The sequence below is a fragment of the Triturus cristatus genome, chromosome 3_2 (genome assembly GCF_964204655.1).
Source record: "Triturus cristatus chromosome 3_2, aTriCri1.1, whole genome shotgun sequence".
Classification (NCBI taxonomy): Eukaryota; Metazoa; Chordata; class Amphibia; order Caudata; family Salamandridae; genus Triturus; species Triturus cristatus.
Window position 1 is genome coordinate 309,894,735 of NC_140584.1, and position 25,128 is coordinate 309,919,862.

Sequence of the window (25,128 nt, forward strand, 5' to 3'; positions counted from 1 at the left end):
CCTGGTGGTTCAGGCTGCTTGTTCGGGAAAATCTAAGGGTGCTTTTCCTCAGGTTCCAGGTGACAGAGAGGCTAAAAAGTTAGATCAGTCGGCCAAAAAGGTCTTTTCATCGGCCAGCATGGCACTTAAATCAACAAATGCCACTTGCCTTTTGGGACGCTATATTCATGCGCTCATGGACTCTGCGAAGAAATTGGCTCCAAAACTATCTGAGGAGGATAGGGTTGGCTTTAATGAGGTCTTGAACGATGCCCAGGCAGCAGCACGTCAGGTGATTCAGAGTGGGCTGGACACGGCGGATTCAGTGACAAGAGTCATGGGGTCTTCTGTTGCCACCAGGAGGGGTGCGTGGCTGAAGTCTTCTGAGTTTTCCCCGGATGTACAGTCAACACTGTTGGACTTGCCATTTGATGGATCTGGATTATTTGGCAAAAAGGCAGATGCTGCTCTTGAACGTTTTAAGGAAAGCAAGGCTACGGCTAAGTCTTTGGGCCTTCAATCCCAGTCAAGGGGGTCGTTTAAAAGATACAGAGGTTTCGGAAGGGCAACCTTTCGTTCCTACAGGCACACCCAACAGCAGCAAGGCTCTTTGTCTAAAGGATACAGAGGTAGAATCAGGGGTCGCTCACATGGCCGTCAACTCTCCTCCTCTTCCTCTTCAGCCCTTCCTTCCACCGCAAAGCAGCCCTAGAACCGCCATTCTGGATTATGTTGGTCCAGTGGGGGGCCGGCTTACCCATTTTCTACAAGATTGGGAATCTGTAACTACAGATCTTTGGGTTCTAGATCTTGTAGAAAATGGGTATGCCCTTCCCTTTCGGGAATTCCCTCCAAATTACCCTCCTTGTCAAGGGGCTTGCTCAGAGAACCACCGTCTTCTCCTACAGGAGGAAGTCCTGAAGTTGTTTCAGAAAGGTGCGATAGAGGTGGTTCCTGAGGGTCAGGGATGCTACTCCCGGTATTTCCTGATTCCGAAGAAGGACGGCAGATTGCGTCCGATATTGAACCTCAGAATCTTGAATCTTTTTCTAAAGCAAGAGAAGTTCAAGATGCTCACCCTTGCTCAGGTTCTTCAAGCGCTGAATCAGGAGGACTGGATGGTGTCGATCGACTTGCAGGATGCGTATTTCCACATCCCCATCCTGAAGTCGCACAGGAAGTATCCCCGGTTTACGGTAGGGTCGCAACATTATCAGTTTGCGGTCCTTCCATTTGGTCTTACTACTGCACCCCGAGTCTTCACGAAGCTGATGGCAGTTGTGGCAGCCCATCTCAGAAGGTCGGGGATCTCAGTTTTCCCCTATCTGGACGACTGGCTGATCAAAGCAGAGTCGCCAGAGAAGGTGCTGCGTCATCTGCAGGATACAACTCAGCTGTTGTTCAAATTGGGTTTTTCGATAACTGTGCCCAAATCTCACCTGGTGCCCTCTCGGCGCAACCTGTTCATAGGTGCGGTACTGGACACTACTGTGTGTCGAGCATTCCCTCCTCCTCAAAGGATTCTCGACATACAGGAAATGATTCCTTTGTTTTACAATGGAGCGGTCGTTCCAGTTCTGAAGGTCCTTTGCCTGCTCAGTCTGTTTGCTTCCTGCATTCTGTTGGTCAACCATGCACGCTGGCACATGAGGGCGCTCCAGTGGTGCCTTCGCAGGGAGTGGTATCAGCACAAAGGAGATCTCAGGGAGTCTGTGAGGGTCTCCAGAGAAGCTGCGGCGGATCTGTCTTGGTGGAGCGTGGAGGGCAATCTGTCTCAAGGAAAGCCCTTTCATCTACCTCCATCGGTGGCCACAGTGATTACGGATGCATCCACTGGGGTGCTCATCTGGGGGATCTGGAGATCAAGGGTCTTTGGTCTCCAGAGGAAAGGTTGCTTCACATCAACCTTCTGGAATTGCGGGCTATTCGTTTAGCACTCAAGGCCTTCCTCCCTTCACTTCGCGGTCAGTCTGTTCAAGTCCTGACGGACAACACTACCGCGATGTGGTATGTCAACAAATAGGGAGGAGTGGGGTCTCTGCAGAGAGGCCCTGCGACTATGGTCCTGGGCTCAGGATCATCAGATTTGTCTGATGGCAAATCATCTGGCCGGGGTGCTGAGCGTGCGTGCAGACAGTCTCAGTCGGCAGTTCTCCGCCGACCACGAGTGGAGGCTCCATCTGGAGGTGGTTCGTCACGTCTTTCGAATGTGGGGAACTCCTCGGGTGGACCTGTTCGCCACTCACGAGAACGCTCACTGCCCGTCATTCTGCAGTCTCCAGTATCCGATGCAGGGAGAGTTGGGGGACGCGTTTCAGTTCAGTTGGAGATCATGACTCCTTTACGCGTTTCCTCCCATACCCTTGATTCCTCGGGCTCTGAGGAAGATTCGTCAAGACCGGGCCCAAGTCATATTGATCGCCCCGGATTGGCCAAGAAGGGTGTGGTACTCAGATCTTCACCACCTTTCCTCGTGCCCTCCGCTCCGTCTCCCTCTGAGGGCAGACCTCCTCTCGCAGTCGGAGGGGCAGGTTCTACACCCCCACCTCCAGAGCTTACACCTTCATGCCTGGAGATTGAACGGGGCAACCTGAACTCTTTTTCTCTCCCACCTCATGTGGTAGATGTAATTTTGTCTGCCAGACGTCATTCCACCAAATCTATCTATTCCTATAGGTGGTCTAAATTTGTTCTCTGGTGTGGGGAGAAGTCAATTGATCCTTTGAGGGCTTGTTTATCTGACATTCTGCAGTTTGCCCTTTCTCTTGCTCAGCAAGGCTTTGCTGTGGCCACTGTAAAGGGACTTATCGGCTTTGTCGGCTTTCCTTTGCTTGCCGGATCAGCCGTCATTATTCAAATCACCTATTGTTCTTCGTTTTCTTAAGGGCCTCACAAACCGATTTCCTCCTACTCCCTTTATTGTGCCTCAATGGGACTTAAACCTTGTCTTAACTTATCTTATGGGTTCTCCCTTCGAGCCCTTACACAAGTGTCCCTTGAGATTCTTGTCTTTTAAGACGTTTTTTAGGTCTCGCCTGACCCAGCGCATGCGCTGGTCTGGCGAGACTTATTGAGAGGGCTCCAAAAAGTGCTACCAGGCCAGCCTAGAGCCACCATTACTTCCGGTTTCGCGGCCGCACGGCCGCTTTGGTGTTTGATCGTGATTGCGATCGCGATCACTTTTGCGGCCGCTTTGCATAGCCAATAGGTCTCGCTTTTGGGACCGTATAAGTATTTAGTTATGCAACTGTTGCATGGCTAAACACTTATAAGGTCCCAAAGGCGAGACCTATTGGCTATGCCAATGCTTGTTCTTATTGCAATTACCTCGGCAAGGAGGGTAAGTGAGCTTCAAGCTCTGAGCTCAAAACCCCCGTTTTTGACCATTCATGCTGAAAGGATGGTACTCAGGACCAGGGCTGAATTTTTGCCTAAGGTGGTAACTCCTTTCCATCTGGGGCAGTCCATTACCCTTCCTTCCTTCTATACTCCCCCTCACCCTTCCAAGGAGGAGGAGAGACTTCACCGCTTGGACCCTAAGAGGGCGGTGAGCTTCTACCTTGACTTGACGAAAGACTTTCGAGTTGATGACCAGCTCTTCGTGGGCTTTGTTGGATGCAGGAAAGGTAGAGCGGTGCACAAGTGCACCCTTTCCAGATGGATTGTCTTGTGCATCAAGATATGCTACTCTTTGGCTGGTAAGGAACCTCCAGAGGGTTTAAGGGCTCATTCCACTAGAGCAAAGTCTTCCACTTCTGCTTTGTCTAGGGGTGTTCCTGTGGAGGACATTTGTAGGGCGACAACTTGGGCCTCCCTCCACACTATCGCAAAACATTATTGCTTAGACACCGAGGTGAGGAGGGACGGACATTTTGCTCGTTCCGTCCTTCAGGACTTTCTGGTATAAAAGGGTGGACACCCTCCTCCGAGAGTGGGGACTGCTGTGGGAATCTATTCACAAGGTGAGGAATCCACTGGCAGATGTATCCATCAGAAGAACAAGTTACTTACCTTCGGTAACGCTTTTTCTGGTGGATACAGTATCTGCCTGTGGATTCCTCACTGACCCACCCGCCTCCCCGTTGTCCATCCTTCTATATCTACAATTCTATTAATGGTGTTTCAAAATGTGTTTTGTTACTGTCAAAGGCATTGTGTTATTTATTTTGCCTTTCTACTTATTCTCCACACTGTGTGTGTTGCTTTGTATATTATGTGCTGTGTATACTGTGTATATATATTGCTGTCAGTCCGTCCGTGTGCCTCGAAGGCACGGAAAAAAGGGCGGAACTGACGTCATCACGCCGACGAGGTCTTCTTATGGAGCCGGTGATGACAGCGGAGTCGCGAGCGGAGCCGTGTCTCTGTGACGTCGTCTTCAACCTCATCGGCGTGGACTGCTACAAAAGTTTCCGAATGTTGCTGGCGCAGGGAATATTCACAAGGTGAGGAATCCACAGGCAGATACTGTATCCACCAGAAAAAGCGTTACCGAAGGTAAGTAACTTGTTCTTCTGTGCTTATGAGGTGTTCTGTGCCATGCGTCCATGTGATGGAGCTCCTTGAGCTCCACGTCTTGGGGTCTCTTGGGTGTGTGCATCTGCATATGCTGATTTTGTGCCCCTTGTGATTTGCAGGATCAGCCCCCAATGACCTGGAGCTTATGGCCACCATGATGCACAAGCTTGGTCTTTTGGAGCAAAGAGTGAAAAGTCAAGCACAGGAAATTCATCAAAAGGTAAACGAGAGAACAAATGAGGACACTCGTTGATATATCTTGATAGATCTTTATCTTTTTTGGCAGGGAATGATGTGTGGCATTGAGAGTGTATGCTTCGCTGCTAAAACATCTCAAAACATTGATCACCCTATAGCATTACTCTGTGAGGTCCTATACATATGAATATATACATAAAGGAGATTTTGAGCAGCCTGCTTTCGCAATTCATTGGTCCGGTGTTGTGCCATGCGCATTTTGCTTCCACAACGTAGGCAATGGGTCAGCCTACTTCAGCCATTGTTTAACTTCACATTTAGTGACAGTATTTTTCTCTTTCACAAGGACCGCATCCACACCCAAGGTAGTTACCTTCATTAACAGTAGTTTTGTTTTTACATTATCATTTCTTTAGTGTTGCTTTTGTGTTTAAAATCCTGATGTGATAGCAGGACTAGATAATGCCCATTTGAAACTGTTCTTTATAAAGGTATCCTCTTTTTAGTATACATTCAATTAAGTGCTTTTATAACTACATTCCTGTTTGTCAATCTGGTATGTTTTATTAATTGAGAACTACAGTTGGACCTCTCTCTCTCTCTCGCTGTCACTCTCTCTCTATATATCTTTGCAATTATCTGTATTTGCCTTTGCAATCTTCTCTGTCTTTGCAAGCCTCTTTGTCTTTGCAAGCCTCTCTGTTATGGCAAGTCTCTCTGTTATAGCAAGCCTCTCTATCTGTCTTCGCAAGCCTCTTTATTTCTCTACCTTTTGACTACTCTCTATTTGTATTAAAGATTTATAAAAAACATTGCAAAAAAGCATTAGCAAAGCCAAGAGGCTGGTAGCCAATGCCAGAGAGATTGGTGTTTGCCAAGACCTTTTGATTTAAAAAAAGATTTTGTGTATAACACAGTTTTAGAGGTTTTCAGCCAAACTTAATCCATTAGTCTGTTGTGTCATTCATATTTCCCTTTCACCTTCTCCAGCACGCATCATGGGGCAATAGGTCAGCCTAGTTCTGCAATTGACTATTTCACTTTCACATGGAGCACTTCCACATGCAAAGTAGTTCTGATGGATACATCTGCCAGTGGATTCCTCACCTTGTGAATATCCCCTGCGCCAGCAACATTCGGAAACTTTTGTAGCAGTCCACGCCGATGGGGTCGACGGCGACGTCACAGAGACACGGCTCCGCTCGTGACTCCGCTGACGTCACCGGCTCCATAAGAAGACCTCGTCGGCGTGATGAGTCAGTTCCCTTTTTTCCGCGCCATCGAAGCCAACGGATTTCGGGAATCGCTGTTGTTAGCGTCGTTGATACTTTGTGTATTTTCGTTGTTTTTCCTGTCTTCTTTGAAGATGTCGACAAAGAAGTCTGGATTTAAGCCTTGCCGGGAGTCTGGCAAGCATATGTCCATCACTGATCCACATGAGGACTCTGTGTGGTGTTTATCCTCGGACCACGACGTGGATGGCTGTACCAGCTGCCGTAAGATGAGCACGAAGGCTCTGAAGGAACGGGAGGCAAAGCTCTTTATTGCCAAAATGAAGAAGGAGAAGAGAGGGAGAAGGAGATCGAGATCGAGGTCTCGATCGAAGTCGAGGTCGGCATCGAAGTCGACTTCGGGGCATGCTTCTCGAGCTAAGAAGCACAAGAAAAAGAGAAGACACTCCTCTCGGCACCATTCAGATAAGAGCACGGTGCCGAAGCCGAAGTCACCTGCTCGGCGTCGAAGGAACTCTATTTCTCCTTCTCCTGTGCCGGGTTCGCCTGCTGGTCCTTCATCTCCGGTGGTCTCTTTGTCTCCGGCTTCGCCAGTTCCAGCCCAGACTCCGACGCCGGTTCCATCTCCGTCTCCGGTTCCGCCTCCGGCTCCATCTCCGGTCCCGGAAGATCTTCAAGCCCCGGGTGAGCCTGCGACGCCGTTGATTCCACCGTCGGCGCCGGTTGGCCCGAGTCCGGTGGGGCCTGACCAGTATCCTGCCTTCCCTGGGCCAGGTCAGGACCCCTCGCATTACTTAAATGCGATGTATGGGGTATTTGCTCGTGCCATGTATGCCCCTGGTGCACCTGCGGGTCCGATGGGTCCTTTGGCATTTAACTTGGGGGTGCCGCAAGTGTATCCTCAGGCCCCTTTCTATCCATTTTATCCAGCGACGCCGTCTTGGAATCCTCCGGCTCCGAGAACGTCGACGCCGCTTCCATCCTCGCCGGCTCCGGCTCGACCTCGTTCGACGCCGATGGCTCCGCCGGATCCACGGTCGACGTCGGCACTGGCGCCGTCGAAGTCGATTACGGCGCCGCCGACGCCGAGGATTCGAATTCGCTCCAGAAGGGAGACTCAGAGGATTATTGAGGAGCAGAGATACCTTCAGGAGGAAGCGGAAGATGGAGAATTGGTGGAGTCGGATGAGGTTTTTGACGAGCTTAAGGAGGCTAGTGGCTTGGACCTGTCTCCTGAGTGGGAGATTACTCCGCCATCAGATGAGCCATCCAAGGACGTTGCACCCTACCATGCAGTCATAAGGAGAGCTGCGGAGTTGCTTGATCTCCAACTTCCAACAACGGAGTTTAAGTCGAACATTTTGACTGAAGTGTTGCATTCTCCCACGGCGGTATCAGAGCCTTTGCTTCCCTTTAATGAGGCCATTGTGGAACCTGTGTTGGAGGTGTGGCGCAAACCTTTTTCTGCTCCTGCGGTCTCTAAGACGATCGCTAGGAGATACAGAGCGGCCCCAGGGGATCCAGAATTTTTGTCGTCTCATCCATCGCCTGAGAGCCTGGTAATTCAGGCGGCTTGTTCTGGGAAGTCTAAAGGAGCTTTTCCACAGGTCCCTGGGGACAGAGAGGCAAAAAGGCTGGACCAATCGGCAAAGAAGGTGTTTTCATCAGCCAGCATGGCCTTGAAATCGACTAACGTCACATGTCTTTTGGGACGCTATGCACACGCGCAGATGGATTCGGCTAAGAAACTGGCGCCGAAACTACCTGATGAGGATAGACCTGGTTTTAACGACATCTTGGCTGATGCTCAGGCGGCTGCGCGGCAAGTGATCCAAAGTGGGCTGGACACTGCAGATTCTGTTGCAAGGATCATGGGGTCGTCTGTTGCAACTAGAAGAAGTGCTTGGTTGAGAACTTCGGAGTTCTCTCAAGATGTGCAATCAACCCTATTGGATCTACCGTTTGATGGGTCTGGCCTGTTTGGGGAAAAAGGCAGATGCTGCTCTGGAAAGATTCAAAGAGAACAAGGCAACTGCTAAATCTTTGGGACTCCAGTCTCAGTCGAGAGGGTCTTTTAAGAGGTACAGAGGTTTTGGAAGAACATCTTTTCGAACCTATAGGCAGACTCAGCAGCAGCAACAGCAGCAGCAGCAAGGTTCCTCGTCGAAAGGTTACAGAGGAAGAATCAGGGGTCGCACACGTGGCCGTCAGCTCTCCTCCTCCTCTTCCTCTTCCTCAGCCCCTCCCACCACCGCAAAACAGCCCTAGATCCGCCATTCCGGATCATGCTGGTCCTGTGGGGGACCGACTTACCCATTTTCTACAAGATTGGGAATCTGTAACTACAGATCTCTGGGTTCTAGATCTTGTAGAAAATGGGTACGCCCTTCCCTTTCGGGAATTCCCTCCAAATTACCCTCCTTGCCAAGGGGCTTGCTCGGAGGACCACCGTCTTCTCCTGCAGGAGGAAGTCCTGAAGTTGTTTCAGAAAGGTGCGATAGAGGTGGTTCCAGAGCAGGAGAGGGGTCAGGGATGCTACTCCCGGTATTTCCTGATTCCGAAAAAGGACGGCAGGTTACGGCCGATATTGGACCTCAGAATCTTGAATCTTTATCTAAAACAAGAGAAGTTCAAGATGCTCACCCTAGCTCAGGTTTTTCAAGCGCTGAATCAGGAGGACTGGATGGTGTCCATCGACTTGCAGGATGCGTATTTTCACATCCCAATCCTGAAGTTGCACAGAAAGTATCTCCGTTTCACGGTAGGGTCGCAACATTATCAGTTTGTGGTCCTCCCGTTTGGTCTTACTTCTGCACCTCGGGTCTTCACGAAGGTGATGGCAGTGGTGACAGCCCATCTCAGAAGGTCAGGGATCTCAGTTTTCCCCTATCTGGATGACTGGATGATCAAAGCGGAGTCTCCAGAGAAGGTGCTGCATCATCTGCGGGATACAACTCAACTGTTGTACAACTTGGGTTTTTCGATAAACGTGCCCAAATCTCACCTGGTGCCCTCTCAGCACAACCTGTTCATAGGTGCGGTACTGGACACTACTGTTTGTCGAGCATTCCCTCCTCCTCAAAGGATTCTCGACATTCAGGAAATGATTCCTTTATTTTACAACGGAGCGGTTGTTCCGGTTCTGAAGGTCCTTCGCCTGCTCGGTCTGTTTGCTTCTTGCATTCTGTTGGTCAACCATGCACGCTGGCGCATGAGGGCGCTCCAGTGGTGCCTCCGCAAGCAGTGGTATCAGCACAAGGGAGATCTCAGGGAGTCTGTGAGGATCTCCAGAGAAGCTGCGGCTGATCTATCTTGGTGGGGCATGGAGGGCAATCTGTCTCAAGGAAAGCCCTTTCATCTTCCTCCATCGGTGGCCACAGTGATAACGGATGCCTCCACCTTAGGGTGGGGTGCTCATCTGGGGGATCTGGAGATCAAGGGTCTTTGGTCTCCAGAGGAGAGGTTGCTTCACATCAACCTTCTGGAATTGCGGGTGATACGTTTGGCGCTCAAGGCCTTCCTCCCTTCCCTTCGCGGTCAGTCTGTTCAGGTCCTGATGGACAACACTACCGCGATGTGGTATATAAACAAACAGAGAGGAGTGGGGTCTCTTTGTCTCTGCAGAGAGGCCCTGCGTCTATGGTCCTGGGCTCAGGACCATCAGATTTGTCTGATGGCAAATCATCTGGCCGGGGTGCTGAACGTGCGTGCGGACAGTCTCAGTCGGCAGTTCTCCGCCGACCACGAGTGGAGGCTCCATCCGGAGGTGGTTCGTCACGTCTTTCGGACGTGGGGAACTCCTCGGGTGGATCTATTTGCCACCCGCGAGAACGCGCACTGTCCGTTGTTCTGCAGTCTCCAGTATCCGATGCAGGGAGCGTTGGGGGACGCGTTTCAGCTGAGTTGGGGCTCACGACTCCTTTACGGGTTTCCTCCCAAACCCTTGATTCCTCGGGTTCTGAGGAAGATTCGCCAAGACCGGGCCCAAGTCATATTGATCGCCCCGGATTGGCCAAGAAGGGTGTGGTACACGGATCTTCTCCACCTCTCCTCGTGCCCTCCGCTCCGTCTCGGTCTGAGGGCAGACCTCCTCTCGCAGTCGGAGGGGCAGGTTCTACACCCCCACCTCCAGAGCTTACACCTTCATGCCTGGAGATTGAACGGGGCAACCTGAATTCTTTCTCTCTCCCGCCGGATGTGGTGGATGTTATTTTATCGGCCAGGCGACACTCCACCAAATCTATTTATTCATATAGGTGGTCTAAATTTGTTCTCTGGTGTGGAGAGAGGTCCATTGATCCCTTGAAGGCTCGTCTGTCTAATATTCTACAGTTTGCCCTTTCTCTTGCTCAGCAAGGCTTTGCTGTGGCTACTGTGAAAGGATATTTATCGGCTCTATCGGCTTTCCTTTGTTTGCCGGATCAGCCGTCGCTGTTCAAGTCACCTATTGTTCTTCGTTTTATAAAGGGCCTTACAAACAAGTTTCCTCCTACTCCCTTTATTGTGCCTCAATGGGACTTAAACCTTGTAATAACCTATCTTATGGGTTCTCCCTTCGAGCCCTTACACAAGTGTCCCTTGAGGCTGTTGTCCTTTAAGACGGTTTTCCTCGTTGCAATCACCTCGGCAAGGAGGGTAAGTGAGCTTCAAGCTCTAGGTTCAAAACCCCCATTCTTGACCATTCATGCTGAACGAATGGTACTCAGGACCAGGGCTGCGTTTTTGCCTAGGGTGGTAACTCCCTTCCATCTGGGGCAGTCCATTACCCTTCCTTCCTTTTATCCTCCCCCTCACCCTTCCAAGGAGGAGGAGCGGCTTCACCGCTTGGACCCTAAGAGGGCGGTGAGCTTCTACCTGGACAGGACAAGGGACTCCAGGATTGATGACCAGCTCTTTGTGGGCTTTGCTGGCTGCAGGAAAGGTTGGGCGGTGCACAAGCGCACCCTTTCCAGGTGGATTGTCTTGTGCATCAAGATATGCTACTCCCTAGCTGGTAAGAAGCCTCCGGAGGGTTTGAGGGCTCATTCTACCAGAGCAAGGTCTTCCACATCTGCCTTAACTAGGGGTGTTCCGGTGGAGGACATTTGTAGGGCAGCAACTTGGGCCTCCCTCCACACCTTCGCAAAACATTATTGCTTAGACACTGAGGTGAGGAGGGACGGACACTTTGCTCGTTCTGTCCTTCAGGATTTTCTGGTATAGAAGGGTGGACACCCTCCTCCGGGAGTGGGGACTGCTGTGGAATCTATTCACAAGGTAAGGAATCCACTGGCAGATGTATCCATCAGAAGAACAAGTTACTTACCTTCGGTAACGCTTTTTCTGGTGGATACAGTATCTGCCTGTGGATTCCTCACTGACCCACCCGCCTCCCCGTTGTCCATCCTTCTATACCTACAATTCTGTTGATGGTTTTTCAAAATGTGTTTTGTTACTGTCAAGGGCATTATGTTTTTTCTTGTGCCTTGCTATTTATTTTCCACACTGTGTGTGTTGATTTGCATATCATGTACTTTGTATATGTATATATTGCTGTCAGTCCGTCCGTGTGCCTCGAAGGCACGGAAAAAAGGGGCGGAACTGACGTCATCACGCCGACGAGGTCTTCTTATGGAGCCGGTGACGTCAGCGGAGTCGCGAGCGGAGCCGTGTCTCTGTGACATCGTCGTCGACCCCATCGGCATGGACTGCTACAAAAGTTTCCGAATGTTGCTGGCGCAGGGGATATTCACAAGGTGAGGAATCCACAGGCAGATACTGTATCCACCAGAAAAAGCGTTACCGAAGGTAAGTAACTTGTTCTTCTGTTCAGTGCCAGGGACTACTATGGGAATGTGTGCTTTTTTAAGGCCAATAAATATTTTTGGTTTTAGCTAATGTTTTTAAATAGAGCAGGGCACAGCAGCTTACAAACAATAAAGGTTTGCAAAACAATCTAAGAATTGCCAAAAGGTTCGTGGAGAATGCCAAATCTATTGGCATTCCCAATGCTTGTCCTCTATGTACTTTTAAAGGAATCTCTTCTAATTAAAATGTTTGGACATATTTAATTCCAAATGTATGCTATTTTCCAGAGTGTGTGTTTGCCTCCCCCTGTGCTTTATGTTCTCTGCACTGATAGGTCTATGCTATTTTATTAACAATGCACACTGGAGATTAGAGCCATAGGCTTAGATGAATGCTGCCATCGTTGTGGTCCTTCAGTTTTTGTCTCTGCATATAAGAGTCAGGTGACATCGGTTTCTCCTCAGCGCATGGAGTAGAGAAGTGATCTGACCTCGTTGAATTTGCGGGTGATGCTGTCATGATGTACAGTTGGGGTAATCAGGCAAGGTGAGATTCTTGCGTTAGAAAATATTCGGGGATAATTTGAATGAGCTAGTGGGAAATGCTTCTGCCTCTGTTTGTCTCTCTCAAACACATTCCTCACTATGGATTTATAAGCACCCAAGATATAAAAGGTTCTAGCTGGATAAGAACAGTGGGCTCGATTCACAAAAGTAATCTGAGACAAAATCCTAACTTTCTGACTTTCGGTATTCACAAAGGGCATTTAGGAGTAGTAAAGTTAGGAATACTAACATTACTACTCCTAAAAAGTTAAGATTCCTAACCAACTTTCTGTATTCTCAAAGAGCATTTAGGAGTAGTAAAGTTAGGAATCCTAACTTTACTCCTCCTAAAAAGTTAGGATTCCTAATTTTACTCCTCCTAAATGCCCTGTGTGAATACCAAAAGTCGTAAAGTTAGGATTTTGTCTCAGATTACTTTTGTGAATCGGGCCCTGTGTGACAAACTAGTTAGAATAGCTTACTGTTAAGACATGGCAACCTTTTATTTGGTCGAGTCTAGCGGCAGCGCGCATGCACTCCTCGCTCTGTGAGACTGCTGTAGTAGAGTATGGGAGAGAAGCCGCGCTCACTCTCCGCCCATATTTTTCATTGGCTTGGGTCATTGTCTTTTGTAAATGCTGCCTTCGGATTCATTGATAGGCTTGTAAGTCCCTCCTTAGTACGGTTTTGTCTCCATTTGTAACCTCCCATGGTTACTAGCCCCTTTAATTCGGTTGTTACACCGGACCTGTTATTTAGTCTGTAAGCACTATTTACTTTATTGAGTTTCTCTTACTGCAGGCCTGGCATGCGCTACTTCAGCTGGAACCGCTTGTGTTTTTTTAAGCAGCACAGCCGCCCCCGTAACATAGGCGCACGCTTTCAATCACTCTAACCCAGCATTATCTCATGTCTGTTTCCACCCCCCTCCCCCAAGTAAAATGGATTCTGATGGATACATCTGCCAGTGGATTCCTCACCTTGTGAATATCCCCTGCGCCAGCATTCCACGGAACTTTTCTTCCCCAGCATTCCACGTCGACGTGGGCGACGTCACAATACATCGGCTCCGCACGCGACTCCGTACGACGTCATCGGAGCCATAAGAAGCCCACGTCGGCGTGATGACGTCAGTTCCCTTTTTTCCGCGCCGTCGACGCGCAACGGTTTTTTCCCAGTGCTCTCTAGATACTTTGTAATCTAGTGGTGTATTCTTGTTAAAATCGGAATGTCTTCGACGAGGAAGTCGGGCTTTAAGCCCTGTAGGGAGTGCGGAGGCCTGATGTCCATGACGGATCCGCATCAGAATTGTTTATGGTGTCTCTCTTCTGATCATGATGTGGATGAGTGCGGGTGCTGTAGGAGCATGAATCCTAAAGCACTGAAGGAGAGGAAGACCAAACTCTTCATGAAGAAGATCGGTGAGGAGAAGAGAGGGAGGAAAAAGGAGAAGTCCAGGCGGGAGTCTTCGACTTCGAGGTCGTCGAAGTCGAAGAAGCACCATAAGAAGAGGAAGCATTCTTCTCGGCGTCGGTCCTCGAAGTCTAAGAGGTCGAGGTCGGCTTCGCCTCGTCGACGTCAGAGCAAGATCTTGTCTCCTTCGCCTTCTCCGGATAAGTCTTCGAAGTCTCCCTCTCCGAAGCGGACTCCGGCTCGTTCCCCGACGCCGTCTCCGGCGCCGTCCAAGGCTTCGACTCCTGGTCGGGTGGAATCTGATGTGGAGCAGGAGCAGGAAGAGTCTGTCCCGGTGCCTGATGACTCCGTGGTTCCGGTGGAGGATTCGGAGGAGCCGACGCCGGTGGCTCCACAGGGGGATACAGGGGCAGTTGCTTATCCCCAATTCCCGGCTCCAGGTACGGATCCTTCGGGATTTCTGAATGCCATGTATGGCATTTTTCAGAGAGCATCCTTCCCATCCGGAGCACCAGCAGGTCCCGTGGGTCCGATGGCGTTTTCTCTGGGAGTGCCGCAGCAATATGCTCAGGCTCCTTTTATGCCTTTTATGCCGATGGCGCCTTCTTGGCAGTTTCCGGCGCCGGTTGGGAATCCGGCTCGACCTCGGATGGATGGTCAATCTTCGGAGCCTTCTTTGACGCCGAGGCCGACTCCATCGACGCCGCATCCGGCGCCGCCGACTCCACCTGTAGCGCCTCCGACGCCGATGCCTTTGGCTCCACCGACGCCGCGTACGACGTCGACGACGCCGGCTCCCCGGAATCGATCGAGGCGTGAAGCCCAAAGGGTTTTGGAGGAGGAAAGATTTCGTGCTGAGGTGGAAGAAGGTGAGGTCGACTCTTCTTCGGACGAGTTTGGAGGTATAGAGGTAGCAAGTGGTTTGGATACCACCCCGGAGTGGGAGCATGCTTCTGCAAGGTCTTCTCCACCACAGGAATTGGCGCCCTACCATGTTGTGATCAAGAAGGCCGCGGAGTTGTTAGATCTGCAGCTGCCCTCTGTGGAATACAAGTCCAATCTGCTCACAGAGGTGTTGCACTCCCCGACGTCGGCTTCTGAGCCTTTGCTACCTTTCAATGAGGCTCTCTTGGAACCAGTATTGGAGGTGTGGAAGAAGCCTCTGTCAGCTCCAGCAGTTTGCAGGCAGGTGGCAAGGAGATACAGGGTTGCGCCAGGAGACCCGGATTTTTTATCCACGCATCCTTCTCCGGAGAGCCTAGTGGTGCAGGCTTCATGTTCTAAACATGCTTCGGGTGCTTTCCCCCAATCTCCTGCTGATAGGGAGTCGAAGAAAGTTGATCAGGCGGCCAAAAAGTCTTTCTCCTCAGGAAGTATGGCATTGAAGTCATCAAATGCTACGTGCTTGCTGGGGCGTTATGTTCATGCCCTGATGGACTCTATAAAGACTCTGGCCCCTAAGTTACCTGAGGGGGATAAGTCGTCCTTCATGGAGGTTGTGGCGGACACTCAGGCAGCTGCCAGGCAGGTGATCCAGTCTGGGCTGGATACGGCGGACTCTGTGGCGAGAATTATGGGGTCGTCCATTGCCGCAAGGAGACAAGCTTGGCTCCGTTCCTCAGGGTTTTCTGCGGATGTCCAGGCCACGCTGGTGGATCTGCCCTTTGATGGACAAAAGTTGTTTGGGGAGAAGGCAGATTCTGCTCTTCAACGTTTTAAGGACAGTAGGTTAACGGCGAAGTCCTTGGGTCTGCAGGTTCCTGTGAGAGGTTCAACTTTCCGTAAGGTTAGGGGATTCGGAAGGTCATCCTTTCGCTCCTTCCGACAGCCACAACAACAGCAGCAACAACAGCAGCAGAATCCCCTCTATCGCTCCTATAGAGGGAAGCAAAGGGGTCGGAGAGGTTCTGGTCGTAACCCCTCTTCTTCCTCCTCCTCCTCTGCTCCAAATGAGGCTTCAGGGAAGCAGCCCTAGATCCCCCATCCCGGATCATGTAAGACCTGTGGGGGGTCGGGTGTCCTACTTTCTACGGGGTTGGAAATCTGTTACAACCGACCTTTGGGTTTTGAACCTCGTAGAGACTGGGTACGCCCTTCCCTTTCGGGAGTTTCCTCCCCCTTACCCTCCTTGCCAAGGTAATTGCTCGGAGGACCACCTGCTTCTCCTGCAGAAAGAAGTTCTGGCCTTGTTTCAGAAGGGCGCAATAGAGGTGGTTCCGGAGCAGGAAAGGGGTCAGGGATGCTACTCCCGGTATTTCCTGATCCCCAAGAAGGACGGCAGATTGCGTCCGATTCTGGACCTCAGAATCTTGAATTTTTACCTGAAACAGGAGAAGTTCAAGATGCTGACCCTTGCGCAGGTTCTTCAAGCGTTGCAGCAAGGAGACTGGATGGTGTCGCTCGACTTGCAGGACGCGTACTTCCATGTCCCAATCCTGAAGTCGCACAGGAAGTATCTCCGTTTTACGGTTGGGTCGCAACATTATCAGTTTGCGGTCCTCCCGTTTGGTCTTACTACTGCACCTCGAGTCTTCACAAAGGTGATGGCAGTGGTGGCTGCTCATCTCAGGAGGTCGGGGATTCCGGTTTTCCCCTACCTGGACGACTGGCTTCTGAAGGCAGAGTCCCCAGAGATGGTGCAGCGTCATCTGCAGGTGACAACTCAGCTGTTATTCGACTTGGGTTTTTCGATCAATGTGCCCAAGTCTCACCTGGTGCCCTCTCAACGCAACCTGTTTATAGGGGCAGTACTGGACACTACTGTGTGTCGAGCATTCCCTCCTCCTCAAAGGATTCTCGACATTCAGGAGATGGTCCCTTTATTCCACAGTGGAGCGGTTGTTCCAGTTCTGAAGGTCCTTCGCCTGCTCGGTCTGTTCGCTTCCTGCATTCTGTTGGTCAACCATGCACGCTGGCACATGAGGGCGCTCCAGTGGTGCCTCCGCAAGCAGTGGTATCAGCACAACGGGGATCTCGGGGAGTCGATCAAGATCTCCGGAGAAGCTGCAGCGGATCTGTCTTGGTGGAGCGTGGAGGGCAATCTGTCCCAAGGAAAGCCTTTCCATCTACCTCCATCGGTGGCCACAGTGATAACGGATGCCTCCACCCTAGGGTGGGGTGCTCATCTGGGGGATCTGGAGATCAAGGGTCTTTGGTCTCCAGAGGAGAGGTTGTTTCATATCAACCTTCTGGAGTTGCGGGCGATTCGTTTGGCACTCAAGGCCTTTCTCCCTTCCCTTCGCGGTCGGTCAGTTCAAGTCCTGACGGACAACACGACCGCGATGTGGTATATAAACAAACAGGGAGGAGTAGGGTCTCTTTGTCTCTGCAGAGAGGCCCTGCGGCTGTGGTCCTGGGCTCAGGACCATCAGATTTGTCTGATGGCAAATCATCTGGCCGGGGTGCTGAATGTGCGTGCGGACAGTCTCAGTCGGCAGTTCTCCGCCGACCACGAGTGGAGGCTCCATCCGGAGGTGGTTCGTCACGTCTTTCGGACGTGGGGGACTCCTCGGGTGGACCTGTTTGCCACCCGAGAGAACGCGCACTGCCCGTCATTCTGCAGTCTCCAGTTTCCGATGCAGGGGGCGTTGGGGGACGCGTTTCAGTTGAGTTGGGGTTCACGACTCCTTTACGCGTTTCCTCCCATACCCTTGATTCCTCGGGTTCTGAGGAAAATTCGCCAAGACCGGGCCCAAGTCATTTTGGTCGCCCCGGACTGGCCAAGAAGGGTGTGGTACACAGATCTTCTCCACCTCTCCTCGTGCCCTCCGCTCCGTCTCCCTCTGAGGGCAGACCTCCTCTCGCAGTCGGAGGGGCAGGTTCTTCACCCCCACCTCCAGAGCTTACACCTTCATGCCTGGAGATTGAACGGGGCAACCTGAGTTCCTTCTCTCTCCCACCTGATGTGGTGGACGTTATTTTATCGGCCAGGCGACACTCCACCAAGTCCATATACTCCTACAGGTGGTCTAAGTTTGTAAAGTGGTGTGGAGAGAGATCCATTGACCCTTTAAAGGCTCATCTTTCTGATGTGCTTCAGTTTGCTCTTTCCTTGGCTCAGCAGGGCTGTGCTGTGGCCACGGTCAAGGGCTACCTTTCGGCCTTATCGGCATTTCTGTGCCTTCCAGATCAACCTTCATTATTTAAATCTCCGGTTGTTCTGAGGTTCATCAAGGGCCTTACAAACATGTTTCCTCCTACTCCATTTGTAATGCCTCAGTGGGACCTTAATCTTGTCTTAACCTTTTTAATGGGGTCCCCATTTGAGCCTCTTCATAATTGTCCTTTGAGGCTGTTGTCCTTTAAGGTGGTTTTTCTTGTAGCCATAACCTCGGCAAGGAGGGTAAGTGAGCTTCAAGCTCTTAGTTCCAAACCTCCTTTTCTTACCTTACATGCTGAAAGGATGGTTCTCAGGACCAGGGCTGCTTTCCTGCCAAAAGTTGTTACTCCTTTCCATTTGGGGCAGTCTATTACCCTCCCTGTTTTTTATCCACCCCCTCATCCTTCCAAAGAGGAAGAAAGACTCCATCGCCTTGACCCGAAGAGGGCTATGAGTTTTTATTTGGACAGGACCAAGGACTTTCGTGTTGATGACCAGCTTTTTATTGGCTACGTTGGTCGTTCTAAAGGTAAAGCGGTGCACAAGCGCACGCTGTCAAGATGGATAATACTGACCATCAAGATCTGCTACGCCCTGGCTGGTAAGACTCCTCCTGAGGGTATTCGTGCTCACTCTACTAGAGCTAAGTCTTCAACATCTGCTCTGGCCCGGGGTGTTCCTGTGGCAGATATTTGTAAGGCCGCGACTTGGGCCTCCCTCCATACTTTCGCAAAGCATTATTGCTTGGACTCTGAGATGAGGAGGGAGGGCCACTTCGCGCGCTCTGTCTTGCAGGACTTTCTGGTATAGAAAGGTGGACACCCTCCTCCGGGAGTGGGGACTGCTGTGGGAATCTATTCACAAGGTGAGGAATCCACTGGCAGATGTATCCATCAGAAGAACAAGTTACTTACCTTCGGTAACGATTTTTCTGGTGGATACAGTATCTGCCTGTGGATTCCTCACCAACCCACCCGCCTCCCCGTTGTCCACCTTTTGTATACTATGAAATAGGTCTTGTTTGAAATGCTTATATTTTCTCTTGTACATTTGTAGGTAATGCTTGTTTGATTAGCATTCCTTTGTTTTGTATGCTATGTATATGTATTGGTTTTTCTATATACTGTGTATACTTGGGTTTGTCGTTGGTTCACCTGTTCGCCTCGAAGGCACGGAAAAAATGGGTGGAACTGACGTCATCACGCCGACGTGGGCTTCTTATGGCTCCGATGACGTCGTACGGAGTCGCGTGCGGAGCCGATGTATTGTGACGTCGCCCACGTCGACGTGGAATGCTGGGGAAGAAAAGTTCCGTGGAATGCTGGCGCAGGGGATATTCACAAGGTGAGGAATCCACAGGCAGATACTGTATCCACCAGAAAAATCGTTACCGAAGGTAAGTAACTTGTTCTTTAGAAATAATTAGCGAATTAAGTCATGTGAATTCCAGATAGCACATAGACCTGTGCTAATGGGCTGAAGCTGACTACAGCACATCTGTATTACATATTATCTGCACTAAGCCACCTGACGTTTTTTTTTAAAAGCCTGTTATATTAACAACAGCACCACCACCACCAATACCACCACCACCAATACCACCACTATCAATACCACCACAACCACCAATACAACCACCACCACCAATACCACCATCATCAATAACACCAATACCACCACCACCACCAATACCAGCACCACCACCAATACCACCACCACCACCACCACCGATACCACCACCACCAATACCATCAATACCATCACCAATACCACCCATACCACCACCAATACCACCACCACTACCACCACCAACAATGCCACCAATACCACCATCACCAATAGCACCCATACCACCACCACCAACACCTCACCACCAATACCACCACCAATACCTCACCACAATACCACCAATACCCCACCACCAATACCACCACCACCACCAATACCAATACCACCACCACCACCAATATCAATGCCACCACCAACGATACCAATACCACCACCACCACCAATAACACCACCAATACCACCAATACCCTACCACCAATACCATCAACAATGCCACCAATACCAATGAGAAACAAAAAACAGGAGTAAGCCCGTTATCCCAGCAGAGACCGGGCAATAATGTTTAACAAAACAACAATGTCTCAACTGGATGTCATTTAAAAGGCAAATTTCAAAGCAATAATGAAATCACAAGGGGAAGGAAGGGAGACCACTAAGAAATTCATGAAAAAAGTATATTGTAAGTAGTTAGAACAGCACTACGGTACAATAAAGGTACAAAAGACCAAAACACACAAGTGAGCACTGGGCGTGCTAGTGATGGTGAACGGCGCAGTGAACACAATAGGTGAAGACAGCGTGAACGGCGATGAAATAATAATGACAATGTGGTCATAGGAATATAACTATATACAATCTAATTTAAATAATTTTACAAGTGACCACAGAAAAGCCAAAGTTCTTTGCTGAGGGTTGTCGACGGCGTTTCAGCCTGATTGATTTCAGGCCATCATCAGGACAATGGTCATAAATAAACGTGTGCTGGACGTAGTATAGGTAAATACGGAGAATCCAATAAAGATAAATCTGGATGCTAATCAGCGTGTAATCAGTAGATTAGTAATCAGGGGTAAACATCACCGGGATCTGCAACCGGCAATCACTCGAAGTCCGGGAGCCAGGTGTAGGCGTCAAAAAGGTACGTGCCTCGGGGGAAGAATCAAAGCTGAGTGAATCAAAGGGCTGCAACCGGCAATCACTCGAAGTACGGGAGCCAGGTGTAGGCGTCAAAAGGTACGTGCCTCGGGGGAAGAATCAAAGCTGAGTAAATCAAAGGGCTGGACCAAATCTTCAAAGAAAAACGGGACGGAGCGGGCGAATCAAGCGTCCATGCCGGTAGCGATGCCACCACCACCAATACCACCACCACTACCCTACCACCAATACCACCGATACCACCACCACCACCACCACTACCCTACCATCAATACCACCACCAATACCAACAATACCACCAATACCTGCACCACCACCAATACCACTACCATCACCACCAATACCGCCACCAATATCACCACCAATATCACCACCGCCAATACCACCAAAGCCACCACCACCAATACCACCAATATCACCACCACCAATACCAGTACCACCACTACCAATGCCACCACCAATACCTCACCCACCAATACCACACCCACCAATACCCCACACCAATACCATCACCACCTATACCACCAATGCCACCACCACCGATACCACCACCAGCAATACCAATACCACCACCTCAGCACCTTTCGCTCACTAGTAATAAAAGGGGCACTGTACGAAGCCGAAGCTACATCCAAGACCATCCCTCCCCCTCTCTCTCCATGACTGCCATAAAGCACAGCCCGCCCTGCACCAGGAGGTGAAGCCAGGGCCCTACTACAGCTGCAGTGTTTTTTATTAGGCCAAAGATAGCAATGACATTACGCAATGCCACACTGAACACTCAAATCACGAATAGGGCAAGAAATAGCCTCACCCACTCTTCCTCCTGAGCCGCGACAGTGTAATCACAGAGCGAAAGGTGTTGGAGTGCTTTGTTAGTGTTTATAGCTCGAATCATATGTAACTCTCACTTAACGCTTTGTGTCTGTGTAATTTATAACTTACACATCTTCTTCACTGCACTATTTATCACTACTTTGAAGACGTCACTGGCAGGTCTCTTCGTCTGATATTTACAATCTAACAAGCGGTCGAGAAGGCTCTTTATTACAATGCAATAAGTCTTGCATTTGCGAGAGTTGAAGCTATTAGTATTGTAAATGACAATGCCTTTTATTTATGTTTTAAAACCCAAAACATTAAAAAAAAGGCATTGTCATTTACAATGCCAATAGCTCAAACTCATGTGAATGTGAGACCTATTGCATTGCTGCAAATGCTTGTTATTAGAAGAGGGGACAAAAGCCTAAAATAGAAGCAGTACATCTTCCTTTCTGTAGTGAGGCATTGCACAAATTTAAAAGAGGTTTGACAATTTTGTCAAGTTTTCTGTTCCTACCTAAAAGGCGAAATTTAATCCAGCTAAACTAATATTGGAAATAACTTCAAAGAGGTGGTACAATAGAACTACTCTAGAAACTTGGGCCAGCTGCCCCTCATTCTCTGTTATTAGGTGCATATATTGTATTTCCCCCTTAGCAACCTAAAGAATATAGCATGTAGTTTGCATAAACCCTAGTTTTTTAAATATAATTTCATTGGCATGTCATGTGCCATATGTGTAGTCCCAATAAAAAAATGAAGACCATATTAAAATGAAAAGTTGCAGCAAGACCAGAGCAAGAATGTCCCCTTAAGTCCTGTTAGGTTTTGGAAATCTTATTATTTATATAGTTAGGCTCTTGATAGAGGTTCTAGACTCTGGACACACTGTGCACAGCAATTTGCAGGGACTTGGCACAGAATAGTAGTAAGACAAACAAAAATGATGTCAGAAAGCAAGAAATCTAGGTCATCAAAAAGATGGTATTATCTTAAAAGTGGAGATGTATGTAACCAGTTGGATATGTCGGTATAGCATTCCAAATCCTTGGAGCAGTTCCAGAATATGATTGATTTAGGCTGAAAGTCTTTTTAAATCTGTATGTATCTAGCCTTATTAAGAGCTTGGCTTCTTAAAGGTCCAGTTCCACCAGTGAGCTGAAGATTTTGAAGTTGGCATTTAAGTTTTTCTGAACGAATTGCCCTGTATGTAAGGCAAGCACTCTTAAGGGCAGAGTGAAGGGCCATGGGAAGCCACCCTAATTGACTTGGTTGATGCACCTCAATCTTTTTCATTGGAGGCCATACAGACTGCTGAGTGGAAGGAAGGGGAGCTAGGCAACATTGTGGCAGGCCAGTCAGCAAGCGCATTTCCATAGCCTATATGTGAGGTGACTATTGCTTGGACTGTTAACCTGAGTTCTTGTTATGGGAGGAAAGGCTTGAGGCTACGGAGGAGCTTTAATTTGAATATGGCATTCTTAGCCATCTCTTTGATCTGTAGATCAAGGTGGAGAAGTATGTTGAGCTTAATGCTAAGTGGCTTTGCTCAGCTGATAGTCTTTATATGAGACTCATGTCCTAGAGTTGATTTGACTATTTGGCTGGAAGTTCCTGTACGTGTTTGGGGAGAGAAGTAGAAAATTATTCTTTTGAGGGTTTAAATTTAGGTTCATGTTTAACATCCAATTCGATATGTTTAGAAGGGTGGAGGTTAGGATTTTTAGCTGTTGCAGCACTTGATTTTAATGTAGAGTTGAATATAGTCCGCATACTATAGAAAAGAGATGCAGAGATACTATATTTTGATAGCACATCGCCTGGTGATTCCACATGAAGATTGAGAGTGTGATGTGGATGGGTGTGACAATTGAGACCCAAGGGACTCCACAGGGTTCTTTGGCAGGGGTAGAGAAAGAGTTTCCTATTTTGATGATTTGTGTTCTTTCAAAGATAAGATAAGATTGTCCCTTCAGCACCAGTTCTTTCTTAGAATTTTAAAGAGCATATTGTGATCGCCAGGAGAAGTGGCCCATGGGCAAGGGCTTGTGTGCTCCACAGCCCCCCACCTCAAATGTTTTGTCTTTCTGTCTTCCTGGGGAGAGGGGGGGGTGGATGGGGGCGATTACTATTCTCCACCAAGGGCCACTAAACACCATGGGATATATAAAAAAAAACATAGGGGTGGAGCCCATCCCGAAAGGGTGCAACAGTCTTTCCCAGCTCAGGTTTGCCTCAATCTGCCTCCCCTTGAGGGTTCGAGGGGCATATATCGGTGGTGTGCCCCAATTTGCCTCCTGGGCGGGGGCATGCAGAAAACCCACAGACAGGACACCAGGGAATATTTTTAAAAGACACAGGGGGTGGGGGCTGCATACCATGGACATGGCCATGCCCTAGCCCAAAAAGGGCGCAACAGTCTTTTTGTCCCTCTGGACACCAGGGAGAAAGATGAAAACATAGAGGTGTGGGCTCCCCACCATGCACAGGGCCCTTTCCCCACCTCAAAAGGGACAAACATGTCTTTCTTGAATGGGGCAGCCTACCCTGTTATTGAGCTATCCCCCACCCAAGAAGGGGCACTAGTGTCTTTCTGCTGCCCCTGGGGGCAAATTGGAGGAATATCCCAATTGGTGAGGTTGCCCCAAGGGTGGGGGGGAGGGTAGAAAGCCCCCTAGACACTAGGCATTTTGCATTTGAGGCAAAAGAAAGGGGTGTGGGTCTTTCACTCTGACATTGAGCTATATTCCCACCTCAAAAGTGGCAAACTGTATTTTTGCCTCACCAGGGGGCAGAGAGGAGCTTTGCCTCTGGGAGGCACAAAGCTCACTGAATGGCAGGAATATTTTATTTTTTATAAAATAATAGGGCAGGTCTGTCCCTTCCTGACATCAAGCCCCACCCTCACCCTCACCCCTAAAGCCTCAACAGTCTTTCTGCTCCCTTCTATGGCTAAAAGATCCCCATCCCAATTGCAAGCACTAAGACATTTGATTATTTCGAGTGTTGGATTTAGATCTGGACCAAGAGAGTGGGGCTAACTCTCAATATCTGATAGAGACATCTAGCAGCAGATTACTTAACATCTGAATTCTCTTCAGGCGCCAGTCTGGATCCGGAATTTTATCAGTAGTACCTCTGCGCACCAGGGGATGGCGTCGTAAGGCTCCATGATGACATTGCCTCCGGTCATGATGTCAGTGGAGCCATATAAGTCACCTTCGGCACACGGACGTCAGTTTCTTCTTTTCCGAGCTGCAACGTGGATCTGAAGAAGCGGTTCCTCGGGCCTTTTGTGTTTTGGCATACTTCTACGCCTTTCTGCGGCAGGGAACAGTGTGACTATGCCTTAGGGTTTTAAGTCATGTGAGTCCTGTACTCGACATATGTCAGCTACATATTCCCATTCCATCTGCATGTGGTGCCTGGGAGAGCACCACGACTCCGAGGAGTGCGACTCCTGTAAGCAGCTGAAGCCTAAGGTCTTGAGGGAAAGGCGGATGAAGTTGCTGTGACGGTGCGGCTCTCCCGGTCGTAGACCTGGTGACATCTGTCTCCTTCCCGCTCTGAGGTTCTTGCCCGGGGCAGTTCAAGGAGCCATTCCCATGGGTGCCGCTCACCCAAGACGCGAAAATCCTGTCGTAAGGGATCAAGGTCGCGGAGGCCTTCGGCCACACCACATTGTGACGTGGTTGCTGGTTCCTTACCGGAGGATGTAGTACAAGAGACGACCCCTAGCCTCCCTCCTTATCCTGGAGCCGGGGCAACTATGACCCAGATGCAGGCATACTTTCATGCCCTGCAGGCCTTT

General features: G+C 49.6%; 1 protein-coding gene across 3 annotated transcripts in view; it reads left to right on the top strand.

Annotated features, from left to right (window-relative positions):
* Window positions 1–25,128, top strand: part of UBXN11 (UBX domain protein 11) — a 422,469-nt gene that overhangs the window by 53,994 nt on the left and 343,347 nt on the right. For all 3 annotated transcript variants that reach the window (XM_085647748.1, XM_085647749.1, XM_085647750.1), the window contains one exon: window positions 4,617–4,717. In XM_085647748.1, coding sequence (XP_085503874.1) covers window positions 4,617–4,717 — 101 coding nt within the window. The remainder of the gene's footprint in view (window positions 1–4,616; window positions 4,718–25,128) is intronic.